General features: G+C 43.0%; 1 protein-coding gene across 1 annotated transcript in view; it reads left to right on the top strand.

The window, feature by feature from the left end:
- Window positions 1–21092, top strand: part of obsl1a (obscurin like cytoskeletal adaptor 1a) — a gene marked incomplete at both ends in the record, with an annotated part of 54109 nt that overhangs the window by 22677 nt on the left and 10340 nt on the right. Inside the window, 8 exons of the mRNA XM_080720572.1 lie at window positions 2610–2885; window positions 6784–7059; window positions 9010–9288; window positions 10980–11255; window positions 13047–13316; window positions 13839–14105; window positions 17669–17938; window positions 19151–19417. Of these exons, the coding sequence (XP_080576698.1) occupies window positions 2610–2885; window positions 6784–7059; window positions 9010–9288; window positions 10980–11255; window positions 13047–13316; window positions 13839–14105; window positions 17669–17938; window positions 19151–19417 (2181 nt within the window). The remainder of the gene's footprint in view (window positions 1–2609; window positions 2886–6783; window positions 7060–9009; window positions 9289–10979; window positions 11256–13046; window positions 13317–13838; window positions 14106–17668; window positions 17939–19150; window positions 19418–21092) is intronic.

Here is a 21092-nt window from a genome sequence, read left to right as displayed (position 1 = left end):
GCATGTTTTGACATAACATTGTTGTCTTCATTATGTGTAACTGGTCCGATACACATCACTGACCAGATGGCCAAGAATTGGCACGCATGTCGCCCTGAGGCGTCTTACTAGTAGACACATCCATCCCTCAGCAACTTTCCAAATTCTGGGTGTCTGAGGAGAACAAACAGTTCTCCAGCTGTGTGTTCGGAATATGGTGTCCAATCTAGCCTGTGGCAATGTTACCATCATTGTTGGACGACAGTGGCTCAGTATAGAGCACCTGCCTTGAAATCTGAAGGTTCCAGGTTCGATTCCCAGCTCTTCCTGGTTATGTGTCGAAGTGTCCTTGAGCAAGACACTGAATCCCTTACTGCTCCCGATGAGCAGGGTGGAACCTTGCATGGTTTCATGGTGTGTTAATGGGTGAATTGTAAAGTGCTTTGGAGAAAAGCACCATATACTGTAAATGCAGTCCATTTACCATTGTCTCTGATGAAGATGACAAAGGTGGAGTAGAGATCCCAGACATCTTGAATAGGATTGAGGAGGCCGACACATGGTGCATGTACTGACTCCATAATAACCAACCCTAACCTTCACTAACCTAATGGTCGGAATAATGGGATGTCGGAATTATGGCTGACCCCAGAAAGTTGTTGTCTCCTTCGCGTAACTGCTATACTACACCCCATATTTACAAGCACTGGCTGAAGAATGGCACTGGTGAAAATTGGAAATGCTTCCACTGCATTGATCTTGGAGCACCACTAGCTAAACAGTGATCAAGGCACATATGCCTTGGAGAATGGAGATGACTGCATGGGCCAGGTGGGGATTAAACATGCAGTTATGGCTTCTGACCAAGTACAATATATCTAACAAACTTTGGAGACTGAGAGGCAAAGACTTTGACAGAAGACACAGCATTGGTAGCAGAGAAGTACAACAGCTGAGACCAACAAGGCACCTTTCTAGTGCATTTCTTGCCACCTGCTTGCAACAGCCAAGGAACCTGAGGAAAGACTAGAACCAATGGAACATGGATCAGGTCATGACATTAGGCTTGTCCTTTGTGCTGTATGCAGACTATGGACTGCCCATATACTATACTATGGAGTGGAGGGAGCAAGGAGGGTCATTAGCAGTCCTTTTGTTATTCATTCTATTTCAATGTCTGACTCAGTTTATCCGGACAAGTGACTTTTGTGCCCGGACAAGTGAATGAGAAGTACTTGTCCAAAGGACAAGTACCTCAAAAGGTCTATGTCAAGCCCTGATGGATGGAAGGAACACTTTGGCTTTAGTACACTCCTGCCATGTCTGAAGCGTGACACTGAACGTTATGGCTGCCTTGCTGATGGAGTTCTGTGCATCATATGTTGTGATGGAACAATGGCAAATCCATCCTGTAAAAGCACATCACACTAACTTGCATACACAGAATCACAATATGGTGCACTTTGAGTTTAATTTAATTTTGAGTGTGATTTTGTTATGTGATCTTATTTGTCACTTTTATTCATAAATAGTCTTATTTGCTCATTTAAACACCCATTTAAAGTCCCCCTTTAAAGTTAAATGGGGGTGTTTACTTATAATTATCACTAGTATATCTTTTGTTATAAACAAAACAAACTATTATGAAAAAATAAAATAAAATTGCTAGTAAGGACAAAATCGTTTTTGAAAAATGGCATTGATATTGATATTTCAAAGACAAGATGATCCTTAATGGTCAAAACAATACCAGAAATGAATTATACATGTCAGAATTAGTTGATTTAGACCTACAGCACTTGTTTTTACTCCTAACAATGGCCAAGTTGTGGCCATGGTCTTCGGAATTACAAAATGACCTTGACCATGACCTTGACCATGACCTTTCAAGGTCCAAATCACTCAAAATGGTCAAAACGATAACAGAAATGAATTCCCCGCACCCAAATTAGTCAGAATGGAGGTATTGCTCGTGCATATACACAAAAGTTGGATTTTCATTATAGCAGATGGAGGCCATATTTGATTTGGCCATTGCGCCATTCGTGGCACTATGGCGAACGAGCACCTCTGTGATTTTTCATGTCTAGGGACCCACTGACTCGGTTCAGGTGAGAAACTCCCCTCACACCAAATTGCGAACAGGAGTATAGGCCAGATACTGGAGTAGTTGTAGCATAGCAGTACAGTATTTACAAAGTTACAGAGAAGTAAGAAAAAAGATAGATAAGAGGGGAAAAAAGAGCAGTACAGTACCAATAAGGAGAAGGTGCATCAATAGAGGGTGCGAATATTATATAAGTATATACCGGTATACATAAAGTGTCTTACAAAAAGCGACCGTAACAGTCAATGCTAGTTAGTGCAACAAGTATCTCACTGACATTGTTAAAAAAAAATTAAACAAAAAAATCAGTGCGAAAGAACAAACAAAAAAAGCAGCTCAGAGAAGAAGAAAAACTTGTCACCGCAAGACGCACATGAGCACTCTCCCTGGAAGGTCCTTAGGGGTCAAAGTCAATACAGCAATAGTTCCGTCAGTCTAGGTTATGAAGGAAGTCCTTTTCAATCGTCCGTTATGTGTCAATGTGTCAATCGTCCGTTTCTACGCACCCATGTTTATCCATCAGAACCTCCGATCCGAATCGTCTCACCCGAAGAGTCTGAAGTGGAGCTGACCCAGTTGGCTTCCGAGCGGCTGGAGCTCACCTGCGAGGTCTCCCAGGAGGACGCCTCGGTTCGCTGGTACAAGGACGGCCTGGAGGTGGAGGAGAGCTCCTGTCTCATCCTGGAGGCGGACGGTGTCGTGCGGCGGCTCGTCGTCCCCATGACGACGACGGACGACACCGGGGAGTACGTGTGTGACACCGAGGACGACTCGGTGGCCTTCCTCGTGACCATTACAGGTAAGGACCAGGGGTGTCGCAACCCCAGCGGGAGAGTTCCGCCGATTTAAAATGAGCCCAATACGGAACTAAAACTTCCTATGATTGGCCGCTAGTTGTGCTGTTTTCCCCCTGGCCGGTTGCAAAAAGAATTGTTCTCCATTGGATCCCATTCATTTTCCCCTTTCGTGTTCTAACCTTAATTAACATTTTCATGAATACTTTATGGTTCCTATCGCTAGTTAAAAATTGCCTTTCAATCTCGATGATATGCGTTTTGTGAAAATAAGGTCCCATTTATGTTAACATTGATGATAAAGTTGCGGGGTGCATGACCAACTAAACTGATACCAGTCGGCTGTGTTCTTCTTCGTGTGCTGCATTTCGGGAGGCTCCGACCACATTCTCCCATGTATCCCTGCGGTTGCACGTGACCGTTGGCAGCCAATAGCCTCCCCCGTTTGCATTTCAATCTATGATGGCAACACCCATGCCAAGCGCCCATATTGTGTCATTTGCGCTGCATAGAAACCAATGGCTTCGCATTGTCCATATCTTTTATACAGTCTATGGTCGCAACAAATTCTGGGCCCTGGGTACAAGGATTCACTGTGTTATTTTGTGTTTTAACTATTGAAAAATAGCAGATATACAAGCTCACAAGCGCGGCACCGAGTGCCACGCTGCCAGCTGTAGATCTGCTATTTTTGAGAAATCGTGAAAGTCTTTGAAGGTTTAAAAAAAAAAAAACCTATGTCAGTGGTGCTCAAACATTTTCATGTGAACGACCCCCAAAATGATATATATATTTGGCCACGGATCCCCATCTCAAAATATTTAGTTCCAGGGACCACCCCAGAAGCAAAATATGAGTTACAAATGTTTGCTTAAAAAATACATAGGCCTACATTTAAAGATTTTTCCACGAATTTTCAAATATAATAGATCTACAAGCTCGCAGTGTGGCACTCGGTGCCGCGCTGTGAGCTTGTATATCTGCTATTTGCCAGACCCAGGGGGTCGGCCTAGAAAAGCCTTTGTCGGTCGGTCGGTCTGTCTGTCGGTCGGTCCCTCTTTTCCTCAGACTGCTCATCTGCCCCTCCCTTCCCTTGCTCGGCTGATTGCCTTGAGTGCTGTCACCTGTACGGGACCAGCTGAGTTGAGTTGGCTGACGAGCTGCTGACACTATAAATTCCTGTGTGTTCATGTGTTAGTTCAGTGCCATACTAGTGAAAACAGCCGATCTACAAGCTCACTACGCTTTGTTGCTGAGACTGTAAAATCCTGTGTGTTCATGTGTTAGTTCAGTGCCATACTAGTTTTCATTGCGGGTCTGGCACAACCAGGTGACCTGGTCTAGTTTTCAATAGCTAAAGTATAAAATAATTCCAGGCCCCTCCACCTTGGGCCCTAGTAACTCAGTCCCACTCCCCCCCACAATATACACAAACGCTTACCAGACCACAGCTCTCATGAACAGTCAAACATAGCGCTCATGAACGCAGTCAAACATGCCTCTGCCACTGGCAACACCTGAGGCTGATTAGAGAGCCTGTTTAATACCTAGGCAACCTGGCCTTGACCATGCCTTTTGGCAGTGGTGTAAAGTAACTAAGTACTTTTACTTAACCCTCTAAGGCCCGCATTAAGAAATACTTGAAATAAAAAATTGAAAAAAATCAGATGGTGTTGTAGGAGTCCTATTAAGAGGAAAATGTAATGTTTTTTTCAAAAAAATGTTTTTGTAAGATTTTATAGCCATAAATCAAAAATCATAAATCATGCTCTAATTTACATATGGGGGATATTTTTCAAAATAATAACATATGTACATGTTCTAGACATTCTAATGATCACCAAAAAGAATAGTACAGGCATTTTACTTATGTTTTTTTGAGGTATAGCTTCCATGAAAAAGTGAGATGTTGTTCGTCAAAACTCTGGAATTTCAGCGGGTGTGGCGGGTGTGAATGTCAGCCCCTGTGGGGGGTATTTATATGCAAATATTGTGGCCAATGGCATTGTAATACTAAACAATAGAATCCAATGGTGGTGTTTAGGTGGTAGGGGGAGCTAAAATAAAATGATTTAAACCTTTTTTTGGATAAAATACAAACGTTGTAATATTACAACCGTGGGCCTTAGAGGGTTAAGTACTGTACTTAAGTACAATTTTGAGGTATCTGTACTTTACTTGAGTATTTCCAATTTCTAATACTTTCACTTCTACTCCACTACATCTCGGATCCAAATATTGTACTTTTACTTCGCTACATTTTTTGAAAACCTTAGCTACTAGTTACTTTGCATTTATACATTATAATATAAAAAAAACATATATTAGCCTTATTTTATCCCTTGGCTATTTGAAAATAGCCGATCTACAAGCTCACAACGCGTCGCGATGCGACGCGTTGTGAGCTTGTAGATCTGCTATTTTCAAACATTTTGTACTTTTACTTTTGGCACTTTAAGTACATTTTGATGCCAATACTTTCATACTTTTACTCAAGTACATTTTGAATTCTGGACTTTTACTTGTAACGGAGTAGTTCTATATTGCTGTATTGATACTTTTACTTAAGTATAAAATGTGAGTACTTTTTACAACACTGCCTTTTGGTGACATCATCAATTAAATAACAAGATGGCTAAAATGGCTCTTACAATATATATATATATATATATATATATATTTCTTCTACAGTCAAGCTTACAAAAACACATTGAAGCTACAGACTGTGAACTTGTCATTTAGATTGGTCACCTTTGCTATTCGTCACACAATGAGGTACATAAGGTTTAAGGGCTTAAGTGGGTAAATACTGTACCCTCGCCTTGCAGACAGATGCCTAGCCTCTTTCAGAGCCACGCTGTAAAAAGTGCTACTGTATATAAAGCTTGATTGATAGAGTACTAGTTGTGTGTGTGTGTGTGTGTGTGTGCAGCTGGATAATTCACAATATTGCATGCAGAAAAAAAATCTACTTTCCTTCTTTGTAATAAATATATATTCCATTTTAAACCATTGTTGTTTTCCATTTTATGTTACTTCCCCCAACCCTAGACTGGGCAAGTCAAGTAGGTCGGGAGTGGCTTATTGTCGGTATCAGCCGGTAACACGCGGGAGTCTGTCCCCGTTACAATGCGCTAGACCCCTGGGAGATGGACTGCTGAGGTGGAGCGCCACACCTACCATCAGCTCCCAGTACTTGCCGCACGACTTGCTAAGCCGTGCTACTCATACGCTGGAGTTGGCGGTGCCCGGAATCGAACCCATGACCTAGCGGTACAAAGGCGAGAGCTCTACCGACTGAGCTACCCGGGGACAAAGACTAGACTGGGGGTCGTAACATAATTCTGCAATATTTGTAACAGAAGGCACCTCGTTTATGAAGCACACGTGACTCTTAAAGGACAACTTTGAAACAAGGTTTCATATTTTAGAGAATTAGAGAAAAGAAAAGATGAGTATTAAAATGTTTTCATTTACTTCTTTCTATCGTTTGAGTGATTTTAACGATTTTGATTTGCATGCATGCACCCAGGTTCGGGGAATGCATACCAGGTTCGGGGAATGCATACAAATATGTCTTTTTAGACACAATAAGCCCATTCCCAAGATGCACCACAATCTTTCATGGGTAGATGTGACTTATGGGGGCTGGTGTAAATAGTAACAAAGAAATTGCTGGCTTATTGTGTCTAAAATGACATATTTTGCCACTTGTACGCATGCCCCCAACCACTGAAATCAAACTACTAAAATCTCTAAAACAATAGAAAGCTGTAAATGAAAACATTCTAACACTCATATTTTCTTTTCTCTAATTACAATCTAAAATATGTCCTTTAAAATGACTATCTTTTGTTTATCATGACCATTAATTCCTGCACTTGATCTCCTTCCCTGTTTTAGATGTTCCCGTGAAGCTTACCCGCCCCACATCGGTGTCAGACGACATGGTGCACTTGGCCGGTGAGCCCATGGTGCTGGAGATCGAGGTGTCCCGGCCCAACGCCGTGGTGACCTGGTGGGTGGACGGGAGACAGCTGGAGTGGGGCGGCAACGTCACCATGACGGAGGACGGCCTCGTCCGTCGGCTGACCATCCACTCTCCTACACCCGGGGATTCTGGGAGGTACACCTGCGACGCGGTGGACGATAAGGTGGAGTTCCAGGTCAACGTTTCCGGTAAGGACATTTGTGATTTAGTAATGTTTAAAACCATTTAGGCCTGAACACATTATGACGCAATATTTTATGCTTTAAATATAAATTTAAAAAACTGCAGATATACAAGCTCACAGCGTGGCACCGAGTGCTGCGCTGCGAGCTTGTAGATCTGATATTTTTGAAAAATCTTGAAAATTAGAATTTTGACCCGATTCTATAAGTGTCTTTTGAATCCTTCTAAGATTTTTTGGAAGAACTATGTCAGCAATCTGGCCAGACATCGTCAAAGAAAAGGTCCTTTTCACTTAACTGGAGCTCCGTAAGTCTGTTCTTGAGAGACTACTATGTCAGTGGTTCTCAAACTTTTTCATGTGAAGGACCCCCAAAATGATATTTATTTGGCCACGGACCCCCATTTCAAAATATCTAGTTCCAGGGACCACCCAGAAGCAAAATATGAGTTACAAACGTTCGCTTTGAAAATACATATATTCAAAGATTTGCACACATTTTCATGACTTTTTCAAAAATAGCAGATCTACAAGCTCGCATATATCTGCTATTTTTCAATAGTTAAAGTAGTCAATAATCCTAGGCCTAAATGGGTTAAAACAGAGGCCAGGGACCCCCAAACTGACAGGGAGATGGAGCAGCCCCACCCCCCGTGGGGCTACAACTTATATTGTTGTGACCGTCAGGTCGTAGACAGTTACTACAGTACGTCACACGTCACACTTTTCCCCTACTCATATCTTCGCCACCGTTGCCCCGATCCATGCCAAACTTTGCACACACACTCCTTGGCTGCCAAACCACAACCCCCGCCCGTCATTTCTCACATGACCCTCTTCTAGCGCCACCATGAGGCCAATTCTTGCAAGACACATTTTTGGACACTGCTCCTACAGATTTTGCCCGTAAATCACGCAAACCGGTACACAGTATCTCTACAGTCTTGTCATCAAAATGCATCTGTCCCATCTAGCGCCACCATCTGGCCGATTTTTTTTAAACAAATTTTTGGACACTGCTCCTACAGATTTTGCCCTAAAATCACGCAAAGCGGTACACAGTATCTCTACAGTCATGTCATCAACATGGATCTGTCCCATTTCCCATATTCCCTCCTGATTGGCTACCATTGCCTTCCAAAGTTTGTGTATGCGACCTGACAGACACTTATCTCCCAATTTAAGAGTCTTACTGGTATATTTATGTATACAATTGTGTTTCAAGTGTACCAGTAAAGACTCCCTAAATCGGGATATATATATATATGTCACGGTTTGTTAGAGAAACAGAACGTTCGAGACGCGGAGCGCTCGTCGTGCTTGCACGGGGCGGAACAGCGACACTGCAAGCGGCGCGAAGGCCAGCGGTCCTTGGTCCTGCTCTTCGCCCCCGAGCGCCGCAGGCGCGAGTGGCCGCGAAGAGCGGGCCAGGGCCGCGTGGCCGGCGGAGCGCCGCGCGAGTTACGAAGCCGTGGTGAATGCAATCGTTATATTTATGCCCAGGCCGTAAGGCCTGGGCAAGCCCACGATAAACGCCCTGTCTACGATGGAGCTAATGGCTAAGCTAGGCTAGGCTAGGCTAGTAAATAGAGTCGCATATGGAGTCGCAAATGAGTGACGTCGGCGCCTTCACTTTTGAATGGCTTTCGTCGCCACCTGGTGGTGATTGGTGTGTGGTGAACGACAAAACAAGCGCTCTTGCAATGAACGTCCTGGCGTCTCAAACATCCTGTAACATATATATATATATATATATATACTGTATATATACACACGTATATACACACTTGTAGAAGGCTAGCCTCTTTCGCCCACAGCATGATAAAAACGTGGTTCAATTGAATGTGGTCTAATGATATTAAAATTTAACATAATTCACGAGAGTTATCCATTCAATATTTCATTCTACGGCTATCATATAACGAGTTGACATTTTTCCCACTTCTGTATCCATCAGAGCCACCGGTGAAGATTGTGGGGAAGGCAGAGCTGAAGACAGACGTGAAGGTGCTGGTCTCTGGCGACATCGAGCTGGAGTGTGAGCTGTCCAGGGCCACCGCCGCCGCCACCAAGTGGTTCAAAGACGGCCAGCGCGTCGAGGACGACGAGAGGTTCTGCGAGGAGGAGGAAGGCGCCTTCCGCTCGCTGATCATCCTCAACGCCGAGCTGGGGGACTCGGGAGAGTACCTGCTGGATGTGGGCGACGATAACGTCATCTTCCATGTCACCGTAGAAGGTAAACCCATTCAGCCAGTGGTGATTTTACATCACTTGTGGCTTATGCTTTGACTTAAAGCAGGGGTCTTCAACGTTTTTAGGCCAAGGACCCCTTAGTTGAGACTGAGAGAGAGATGAATCAGGGACCCCTTAGTTGAGAGAGAGATGAAGCAGGGACCCCCCGCAACCTGTTAATAGATTCCATATAGTTTTGTCGTTTGACAGCACGATCATCAGTGTGTTTTGGATCATGTCAATTTGTGTTTTCAGATATTTGACCACTTGAACCGTCAATACTTAAAAAACTTGACCTTTCACTCTTACTTAGTCTGTTCTTTTTCCCCTCTACACCAAAGCTCTTTGCTAAAAATAGCCGATCTACAAGCTCACAGCGCCTCGCAGTGAGCTTGTAGATCTGCTATTTTTGGCTAAAGTTCTCCGAATATGGACGCTAGGGTTCAAGTGGTTAATATAAAAAAGGAGGGAAAAAAAAGGTTTCTATCATACACAGATTTGGAGGACCCCCTGTAGTAACTCTGAGGACCCCTTAGGGGTCCTGGAACCCTGTTGAAGACCCCTAACTTAAAGGACAACTCTGCCCTAAATAACATCTAGGTTCATTGTCCTACTGATCCCAAATGACTGTCCATGGGGTCTATTAGGCAGAAATGCCCCTGTTGTCCTGTTTCCCCAGCAGAACCCAGCAGCTCTCATAGCATAGATTGGAGCCCATAAGCCTATCGCTTTTACGCTATTGGTGTTTTTTCTTTTCTCAATGTGTTGTTACAGTAGTTGCCATTACACACGCATCCATGCCATCGTTGTCCCACACAAGCTGCCACACTCTGCTAAACAGATGTTAGGCTGTTATGTGTTTTGCCAGTTCCCTGAAAAGACGTGGCTGTTGTGCCGAATGCTCACCCCAAAACATGATTTATGAGACTGTGGTGGCTTGTGTGGGACAACCAAGGCATGGACGAGAAGAAAAAATCACTTTCGACTGCAACAAATAGTGTAAAAGCCATAGGCTTATGGGCTCCACTCTATGCTATGAGGGCTACTGGTTTCTGCTGTGGAAACTGGACAACAGGGGCATTTCTACCCAATAGACCCCATGGACAGTAATTTTGGATCAATATAAGTAGGAAAATGAGCCTAGAGGTTATTTAAAGGGATATTCCACTTTCAACAGGGAAACACCTTATGGGCTTTTCTCCACACACACCCATTGTAACTTCAAACTTCATTTTAACCATGATAGATTCATTAAAAACACCCATTATGGTGACTCATACTACCCTCCTAATACATGAGCAGGCCGTGTTTTTTCGATAACTGAAGTTACAATGCGTGTGTGGGGAGAGGCCCTGGGCCTGAAAAGCCTGGTAACATTTATATTAAATATCTAAATATTGAATCAAGCAAATTAAAACTGTTCAGGGTGTTCATAAAAGCCTGATTAGACAATAAAATCCCCCCCCCATATCCCTTAAAGGCGGAGTTGTCCTTTAAGACTTGTTCTGAAACACATTGTACTGTGTCGATAAATATATGATACATGCATTTTGCATTATTATTACTATAATGTCTTAAAGCAGGACAGCACCAACAAAAGTGTATGACAATAACAATCGATCAGTGTTGATTAAATTGGACACAATAATGCTAAATAATGTGCATCATGTCCTAAAAACCCTCTCACCCCCCCAGAGCCCCCGGTAACCATCGTGGGGAACTCGGGCGACTCCGAATTCCAGGAGATGATGGCTGGTGAGGATCTGATCTTGGCCTGCGAGGTCTCGCGGGCCAACGCTCCCCTCCAGTGGTACCGCGACGACACGCTGCTGACCAGCGACGATCGCGCCACCATCGAAAGCCGCGGCACTCTCAGAAGGATCATGATCTGTAACGTCCAGTCCTCGGACTCCGGGAAGTACGTGTGCGACACGGGGGACGACAAGATGACGATCATCGTTAGGATTCAAGGTACTGAGCCTGGGGTTGAGAAGACAAGTTTATAGGTCTGTCACAATTATTACATAATCGTCTAATCGCCATTATTTGACATAATTGCAATTATTTGACATAATTGCAGTTATTTGACATAATTGCAATTATTTTGTCATAATCGTCATGATCGTTTACATGTTGAAAAATTATCATATTTTCAAACATTTGCTGAAATAGTGGAAATAGCAGATCTACAAGCTCACAACGCGTCGTGAGCTTGTAGATCAGCTATTTCCACTATCGAGTTTCTTTTTCAAGTATAAAGTTGTCAAATATGTAAGTCATTTCTTTGTATATTTAGGTTACTGTATGTGTCATATCTGCCATGTACAACTTCAAAGCCTACAAGCCAAACAGGAATGTACTGTAATTGTCAATGACAGAAACACAATGAAATCGTTAATCGCAATTATTTGAGTGACAATTAATCGTCATGTAAAATGTCCTAATCGTGACAGCCCTACAAATTTCATTCAAATACGGTTCCTGGTGTGAATGTTAAAAGTCTTATCGAATAATACTGCAACTATTGCCCATCCTGAATCATTTACTTACAAAACAGTAATCTAATCTGATTTAATGCAGGACTATAATTTTGTCATCTCAATAAAATGGGGTAATCGGTATCGAATCGTTTTGCAATGCAAATAATTGATTGTATGGAAACTAAGTATTTGTGCCTTGTATTTGGCAATTTTAAGAGGGAAAATGAAAAATAGGGGTCTAATTACCTTTCCATTCCATATAGCTACTCTTGGTCTATTGATAAATGTACCGTATGTAATCTCTGTGTTTATGTCAAGGTGGCTGGTGGCTTTGTCCATATGTGTTGAAATATAATGTCCATGTATTTGCTAGATAATCACAGCATTTACTGCCATAATAGATTTTTTATACGTTTTACACAGATTTCATAATTACTATTGATTTTAAATCATTGAATCGAATCGTATCGCCATGAATGAACCAATATCGTCCATGTATCGTATCGTTAACCATGTATCGTGAAGCGTATCGTATCATTTTGAACATCGCTAAACAAAGGGTTAAATGTAGTATATCAAATAATTAAATATAAAAATTAAATATACATTTATATCGGTTCAAAGGTTTCATGGTCATGATTCACTGCCATCCTGGATGGCTTGGTTCTAGGCTTAACATAATTGTTATAAATATTTCTGTTTAAGTCTATGGGGAAAATGAATGGGCGATTTCTTTTAATGGGACCAGGAAACCACTTCTGCTGCTATTGCAGGGTTCCCCAATAGGCAGCCTGCGGGCCATTTGCGGCCCGCGGGGGGCTACTGTCAGGCCCCCACCAACCCTAGTAATAATGGTGGTATAAGAGCAGCAACAACACTAGTATATCGTCATTGTCGGGTGGAAATCTCGTATCTCCAAATGTGTACGTTCTTTCGCAAATCATACAAGGCCTTCGCACAAAAGGAGTGAAAACAGCAGATCTACAAGCACACAACGCCTCGCGGTGCGAGGCGTTGTGTGCTTGTAGATCGGCTGTTTTCACTAGTTTAAATAATTTTTAAAATGATAAATGCAAAACAAACGGTTTTGGACATACAAGATTTCCACCCGACAACGAAGATATCCGAACTGTCGATTGAGTAGCGGGAACGCCGCCGCCGCCCCCTGCAATGTTGTGGCCCTCGGCTTGGTACCCTAGACATGATTCAGCCCTTGGGGAAAATGAATTGGGGAACCCTGCTCTATTGCTGATTAGACTCTCTCTTTCCCTATTGGTCAAAGAGCCTCCAATCACCTTCGTGAACAAGCAAGAGGACGTGGTGGTGACGGGGTACGAGGCAGAGAGCGTCACCTTGTCAGGACTGGTGTCCAAGGACTGGGCCATGGTGCGCTGGCTCAAAGACTGGACCCAGGTGGAGGGGGACCGCTTCCACACGAGCATGGTGGGCCACACGCGCACGCTGACCATCGAGCCGCTGAGACGCTCCGACGCCGGAGAGTACACCTGCGACGTCAACACCGACACTATCCACTTCAGCCTGTTGGTCAAAGGTAAGACTCGTTTACAACAGGGGGTCTTCAGCGTTTTCAGGCCAAGGGACCCCTTGAGAGAGAGATGAAGCAGGGACCCCCACGGCCTTATCATAGATTCCATATGGTTTCATTGTTTGACAGCGCAGTCGTCGGTGTATTTTGGATTCGTGTCAATTTGTGTTTGCAGATATTTAACCACTTGAACCGTCAGTACTTAATAAACTTGACCTTTCACTCTGTACTTAGTCTGCTCTTTTTCCCCTCTACACCAAAGCTCTTTGCCGGAAATAGCCGATCTACAAGCTCAGTAAAACTATGCCTAAACCTAACCTCAGTAAAACTATGCCTAAATCTAAACATAACTTCAGTAAAACTATGCCTAAACCTAACCCTGCCTGCCGACATTGGTGAAATGAGCGGCTCCGCCTAGAGCTGTGGTGTGATTCCAAATTGCGCACACATCACACACATGAAAACTGAAACTTAAGTGAAATCAACTTACCCTACCTTTTACATCTACTTCGATCGCTTCCGTTGCAGAGATGAGGATCAAGTTTGTGAAGCCGCTTGAGGACACGACGGCCCACGCCGACGGCATGGTGACCCTCCGCTGCGAGGTGGGCAAGCCCAAGGCCGACGTGCAGTGGCTGCGGAACGGCGTGGAGGTGGCGCCGAGCCGGCGCTTCACCATCCGCGCCGACGGCGTGGAGCGGAGTCTGACCATCCACCGGCTGACCAAGGAGGACCAGGGGGAATACGCCTGCGAGTCCAGAGACGACAGGACCGTGGCCAAGCTGAGAGTGGAGTGTAAGTAGAAGAAATGCACTTTATAATAAATCAAAATATAGCTGCAAGCAGCGATAAAGTGGCCAAGGCATAAAAAGCAGGAAAGAAAAAAGGCATCAAGGGAAAGCAAAGAAGAATATCAAAGAAAAACTAGAAGCAGTGTTCTTCCGAACAGGACTCCGGCAGGTCAGGTAGGTTTTTTTTTGGCCTACTATAATAGGCCAAAGTGAAAAGGGTGCCACGTGTTCTTGGGCCTTTCACGGCAATCGGACGCTGCATGCGGGATTTGAAGCATTTTGCTAGTATGTCGCAGGGAGTTACTCCCAATCCAACCCTTGATGCTGAGTTTCAAGCAGGGAGGCACTGGGTCCCATTTTTTAGAATCTTTGGTATGACACAACCCAGGTTTGAACCCGGATCTCCCAGTCTTAGGGCCGACACTCAAACCACTAGGCCACTGAGCTGGTACATGATATCATTGCAATCCTTGGAAATCACAACATAGGTGTAGACATGACAGTTTGTATTATAATGCTTGTTTCAGGATTTATGATGCATAATACATTATTTAGTAATGGCGGATATTCAAATACGCATCAAGGGGGGTTGGGGGACATTTTTAGGAAGGCTCCATATCAGACATTGTTCAAGGAACCAAACTGTAAAGTCTACCAAATGTCATGGTTTTATGCTTATAAACCCCAGGCGAGATTCGATCCAACGACCTTCTGCATGAAAGGCATATGCCCTGACCACTACACTAGGCAGCCACAGGATCTATTAACCATGTTTGTTTTAAAAAAAAAAGTCTATGTAGGCTGAGTGCCTTGATTTTATTGATTTATTTTTTATATTTTGGAGGCTTGGGGTGAGTTTGACATATGCACATGCCATGGGCATCCAGGATGTTAACATCAACTCAACCCAATGTGGGATTTGAACTGCTAACCATCCGTATACCAGGCACAGGCACTGACCACTACACTACGGCAGTCACACATGATGGACCTGTCATTTAAAAAAAAAAAAGAAAAGAAAAAAGAAAAAGTTTCATGTAAATCTACAGTAGTTGTGGGGCTCATTTTAAACATGAACGTGATCTGGAGTTAGATCAGACGTGTCAACATTAAAGAGTTTGACAATGCACATGCCATGGGCTTCCAGGATGTTAACATCAACTCAACCCGATGTGGGGTTTGAACTGACAACCATCCGTATACCAGGCACAGGCACTGACCACTACACTATGGCAGTCACACATAATGGACCTGTCAATTTTGAAAAAAAAGAAAAGAAAAAAGAAAAAGTTTCATGTAATGTACTTGACGCCTTCTTTCAAAATGATATAGCGCCCCCCTTTGGCCAATTGGGGTAAGATTGGTTTCAGTGATATTTGGACTAACCCTCTACAGTAGTTCATCATGAAAATTTTACTTTGCATGTATGTTTTAGAGGCAGAAGAATAATTTGCATAATACTTGCAATATTCATTGAATTATTAAAAAAGCATGTTTCAATTTAAAAAAAATCTGATCTGACAGATCTTTAGATATTGGTCCAAAGTTCATGTAAAAAAAGTTCCGTGCACGTGACGCGAAAGTTCCGGAATAAAAGCGGGTTTAAGTGTTTTACAAACTGCTCAAAATGGCGGAAAATCTAAGGGCGCAGCTTACTTAACAAAGACACAGATGTCTTCTGCTTGAGTCAAGGCACGCGTGTAAGCAAGTTGCATGTCTTCAAACGAAACGAGGCATGACTTATTCCCCTTTAAAGTTTGAGTTTTCAAACGCTTCGTATAGCGCCCCCCTTTGGCCAATTGGAGTAAGATTGCTTTCAGTGATATTTGGACTAACCCTCTACATATTTGCCAAATGCCATGAACGTGTCACTTTACATGTATGATTTAGAGGCAGAAGAATAATTTGCATAAAACTGCAACATTGAGTGAATTATTAAAAAATAATGTTTCGCTTTAAAGAAAATCCGCCTAACTTCGCAGACCGTATTGGTCCAAAGTTCATGTAAAAATAGTTTCGCGCACGTTACGCGAAAATCCCAGGAGGAGATACATTTTTACTGTTTTTCATATAATTCAAAATTGTGGGAGAAGTAAAGGTCAAAGGTCAAAAGTCAGAGCGTAAAAGTTGTTCGGCATGAGGAGACGCATAAGTGTATACAGGTTTCATTGCTGTACCTGAAACAGGGCATGAGCTACACCAGTTCAAAGTTGGCATTTTTCAAAGGCTTCCTACAGCGCCACCCTTTGGCCGATTGTTGCGAGCTTCGCGTTTTAGCCGTTTGGCATAGTCCTCTGCCATACTGCCGAGTTTCGTAAAAAGCGACTGCACGGTCTAGCCGCTAGAGAAAAAGTGGCGGAATAATAATGATAATAGTGATGAAGTCCAATAACAATGAGTGGCCAAGGCATTGCCACTTCGTGGCCTTGGCCACTAATGAAAGGAGTAGTTCACCCCCACAATGACTTTTTTTCTATTGATTACACCATGGAGAGTTGAGTTCAATAATACGTATGTATATTATATTTCTTTGGATTTTTCGCATTCCTAAGACAAAATGACAAAGACAATAATGTCTTAGGACCCCTTCCGGAATCAATGGGGGTACATTTATTGTAATGAAATTATTGTATTAGAAAAAAAAAAAAAAAAAAAAAAGGATAGATAGATAGATAGAAAATATCAAAGGTATTTTTACAATCGCTTTTCGATGTGCACAGTACATAATGGAATAATATTAATAACAGTAAATAATAATCATTTCTGTCTCCGAAGTATCGCGAGATTTGGTTCCCAGACGGTGGATAATCTCGCGATATTTGGCACGTTTTACAAACATACTTTTTGATCTTTAGATACAGACAGTGCACACATCGAAAATCAACACAGCAGAAATAAAAGTGTGACATGTCTTATTTTATTTTCCTGAGCCGAGTATGTTATAAAGGTCTCAATTGTTCGGACACAGTGTTTATTCATGAGCTGCTTCCAGGCTGCTCCACAGGCTTCCACTGACTCCAGTGCATTCTACCGAACTTCCGGCTGCAGTTTGGCACCCATGGTGCGACAAATCTGCCGGTTGGAATTGCGACATAGCTAAAATGATGTTGGTGTTTTTACCTCCTATTTCAGGGGTTTTCCCTGGGGTGGCGTGATGGCAGTCCAGGGGTGCCGCGAGATAATTAGATAATATTTGGAATTTATTTGGACACTTGAAAAAATATTTAGTATCATTTAAAACTTGAAGTACAAAGTTATTTTCAGTCAGTTCTAACCAAAATGACTATTATCTCAATGTTTTCCTTGCAACATAATCACTAAAATATCATCACTGATCTGCTGTTTTCATTAGTTTATTGCATTTTATAGATGATAAATAAAAAACGAACGGTTTTGGACGGTTTCCACCCGACAACGACGATATGCTATAAATATAAGGTGCTGGGAGTGAAAATTATAATGTAGGGGTGCCTCGGATTAAAACAATATTTATGGGATGCCCTGAGACAAAAAAGTTTGGGAACCCCTGTCCTATTTACCTTGCTTATGCACCCGTGTTTCTCGCAGTGCCTCGGGTGGTGGAGTTCCTCACCGAGCTCCACAACACCACGGTCCTGGAGGGCGAGGACGCCACCTTCAAGTGCGTGGTCTCCCCTGACGACGTCCAGCTGCAGTGGCTCATGGACAACGAGCCCGTCGCCCTCGGCGACCGCTTCCTGGTGTCGCAGAACGGCCTGTGCCACACGCTGGTGATCAAGAAGTGCCAGTTGGTGGACAACTCCAAGATCACGGCCGAGGCGGAGGGGACAATGAGCAAGGCCAGCCTCAAGGTGCAAGGTGAGTGTGGGGCTGTCACGATTATGACATTTTACATGACGATTAATTGTCACACAAATAATTGCCCCCTTCACCTCTGGGACAACCAGATCTTATTTCGCATCATGCTGCATCATATGATGCAAAATGCATCACTAGTCATGCTGAAATACTAAAATATCTCAAAACACAGATTGAACACAAGAAATAACTCGATTGTATTGATCGTGTCCCAAACAACAATAAAATAAGATCTGGTTGTCCCAGAGGTGAAGTGGGCCTTTAATTGTGTTTTTGTCTGAACACTGGAACATATGAATAAAAACTACATTTCTGTTTGGCTTTGAAGTTGCACAGGGCAGATATAACAAATAACCTAAATAAATGACTGGCATATTTAATAACTTTATTCTTTAGACATTTATAGTGGACATAGCCGATCTACAAGCTCACAACGCATCGCAATCAAATTATTGGCATAGGAATGTGACAAATACAAGAGAATATCCATGAATTCAAGTCTCCATGGTGTGAGTAATCGATAGAGAAAAGAAAGCCATCTATTAAGTGAACTATCCCTTTAAAGCCCCAAATCCAAATCTGATACACACAGATAGGGATTGAAAGTTTTGAACTCTTGTCCAAGCTTGGAAATGCAAGTCTCATCCTTCTGCCATAAAGAGCTCAGAATTTATGTCGCTGATGTTATCCTCTGCATAGTACTGTGTTCTATCCGTCTGTCATTCAACGTTATATGAGATACATAAAGGTTTCCTGTGTAAAAAAAACTGAATAGCAGCTTACTAGGATTCCCTTTGGTTGTCCTTGTACCAGTGAACAGACTCCACCTAAACCCATAGCACTTCACACGTGAAGCTAGATAACATTTTTAGGTATTTTTGCTGCTGCGTGGTCTACCCATATTATTGTTTTTTCTAGATTGATATTCCTATGCATTTGTTGTATTGCTGTTGATGTACTGACATGCTTATTATATGTCAGTACATCAACGCTTATTTATGCTTATTGTAAGTCACTTTGGATAAAAAAAAACGTCTGCTAAATAGTAAATTGTAATTGTACATCGTCATGAAACTGTACCTTTCTTATGCAAATGATGAAATAAGTCTTCATTCAATCAATGCACGACAACATTTATTTTCTAAAATGAAACAAAAAGTGCGTGATCATTTACGTTTCCCCCACCCCGTTCTCTGTTCTTCTCTGCATCAGAGGCTCAGGTGACGTTCACCAAGAAGATGGACGCCGTGATGGCGGAGGAGTTTGGCGCCGCCACCCTGGAGACGGAGGTGAGCCTGGAGACGGGCGAGGTGCAGTGGATGAGGCAGGGCGTGGTCATCCAGCCGGGGCCCCGCCACGCGCTGGGCCAGCACGGCTGCAAGCGCACGCTGACCATCTGCAACCTGACGCTGTCCGACCGGGGCACCTACCGCTGCGAGACCCTGCACGACCGCACGCAGGTCAAGCTCAACGTGGAACGTAAGGAGTAGACAGGGGCGTCACAAGGGGGGGTTGGAAAGTGGGACTGAGTTACTAGGGCCCAAGGTGGAGGGAGGGGCCTGGAATTGGAATTTTATACTTTACAGGGTTCCCACACATTTTTACCAATTAATTTCCAAAACTTTTCCAAAACTTTTCCAGAATATTTAACCCAATTTCCAGGACTATATAACAATAATTCAGCTCAATAACAGGTGGCTTACTCCTATTAGCAATGCCCAAAGACAGGTAGTGTATGCCAGTGGTTCTCAACCTTTTCAGGCGGTGACCCCCGAAATAATCATGTTTTAACTGGGGACCCCCCACCCTGACGAGCACTAAGAGTTGAGGAATTTTGTATAACACGGTTCTATTGTGAAAATAGCCGATCTACATGCTCACAACGCCTCGCAAAACAATTTCTGCCTCTAATATTTGACAATTTGGCCCATGTTTAATTTGTCATTTCAGAGGTATTAACAAAATCAATAACCAAAGACAATGCATAGCTATTTTTTCCAGGACCTTCCAGGACCCTTGATAAATTCCCAAACTTTTCCAGTACTGGAAAAATATTTTTCTAATTTCAAAATATTTCCAGGAATTTCATGACCGTGGGAACCCTGTAAGGAGTACACAGGGGCGTCACAAGGGGGGGGGGGGGGGGGTTGGAAAGTGGGACTGAGTTACTGGGGCCCAAGGTGGAGTGAGGGGCCTGGAATTGTTTTATACTTTAGCTATTGAAAAATAGCAGGTCTACAAGCTCACAGTGTGGCACCGAGTGCCGCGCTGTGAGCTTGTACATCTGCTATTTTTGAAAAGTCATGAACATGTGTGCAAATCTTTGAATATATGTATTTTTTAAGCGAACATCTGTACTCAAATTTTGATTCTGGGGGGCTCCCTGGAACTAGATATTTTGAGATGGGGGTCCGTGGCCAAATACATATCATTTTGGGGGTCCTTCACATGGAAAAGTTTGAGCACCAGTGACAGAGAAACATAGGTTTTTCAAAGGATTTAGAAGACATTTATAGAATCGGGTCAAAAATATTCAAAGACTTGCACAAAAGTTCAATAGCAGATCTACAAGCTCGCTGTGAGGTTGTATATCTGCTATTTTTCAATAGTTAAGCACAAAATAATGCATAATAATGCGTTCCCAGTCTAAATGGGTTAAACCCCCTCAGTATACAGTAGGTCTACCGTTCCATCTTTGGCATCTTTGCTGACATTACCCAAGTTATCCTATCTGGTACATCTTGTAACATTAAAACAAATGTATACAGCATTATCTGCAGCCAACTCTTACCCTCTTCTTCCATTATACAGTAGCTGGCACGAGACCCAAACAGATACTAAAAATAGTACCTAGAGCCAGCTGGTGAAAGGGTGCGATGCCGTTATACAATAGTGTATTCAGTGATGCTGGGACTAAAACGGATCATGGACCTAGGTGTGTGGGGTGCTTTTTGCCACACGTCAGACGCAGCTGCTGTGTTGAGGCTATACTTGAATGTCCCCTGATTGTCCTTGTAACATAATCAACAACAGACTCAACACTAGTGGCGTTTCCATAAAGTGTTTTTTTGCGCATTAATCTTTTATGGAAACACATTTTTCGCAAAAACATTTATGCACTTGGAGGAGGTGGATTTTGGGGCATAATTGAAAA

The sequence above is a fragment of the Nannobrachium achirus genome (assembly GCF_963921795.1).
Source record: "Nannobrachium achirus genome assembly, chromosome: 24".
Taxonomy (NCBI): domain Eukaryota; kingdom Metazoa; phylum Chordata; class Actinopteri; order Myctophiformes; family Myctophidae; genus Nannobrachium; species Nannobrachium achirus.
Note: the sequence above shows the minus strand (reverse complement) of the source record. Positions and strands in the feature narration are given on the sequence as shown.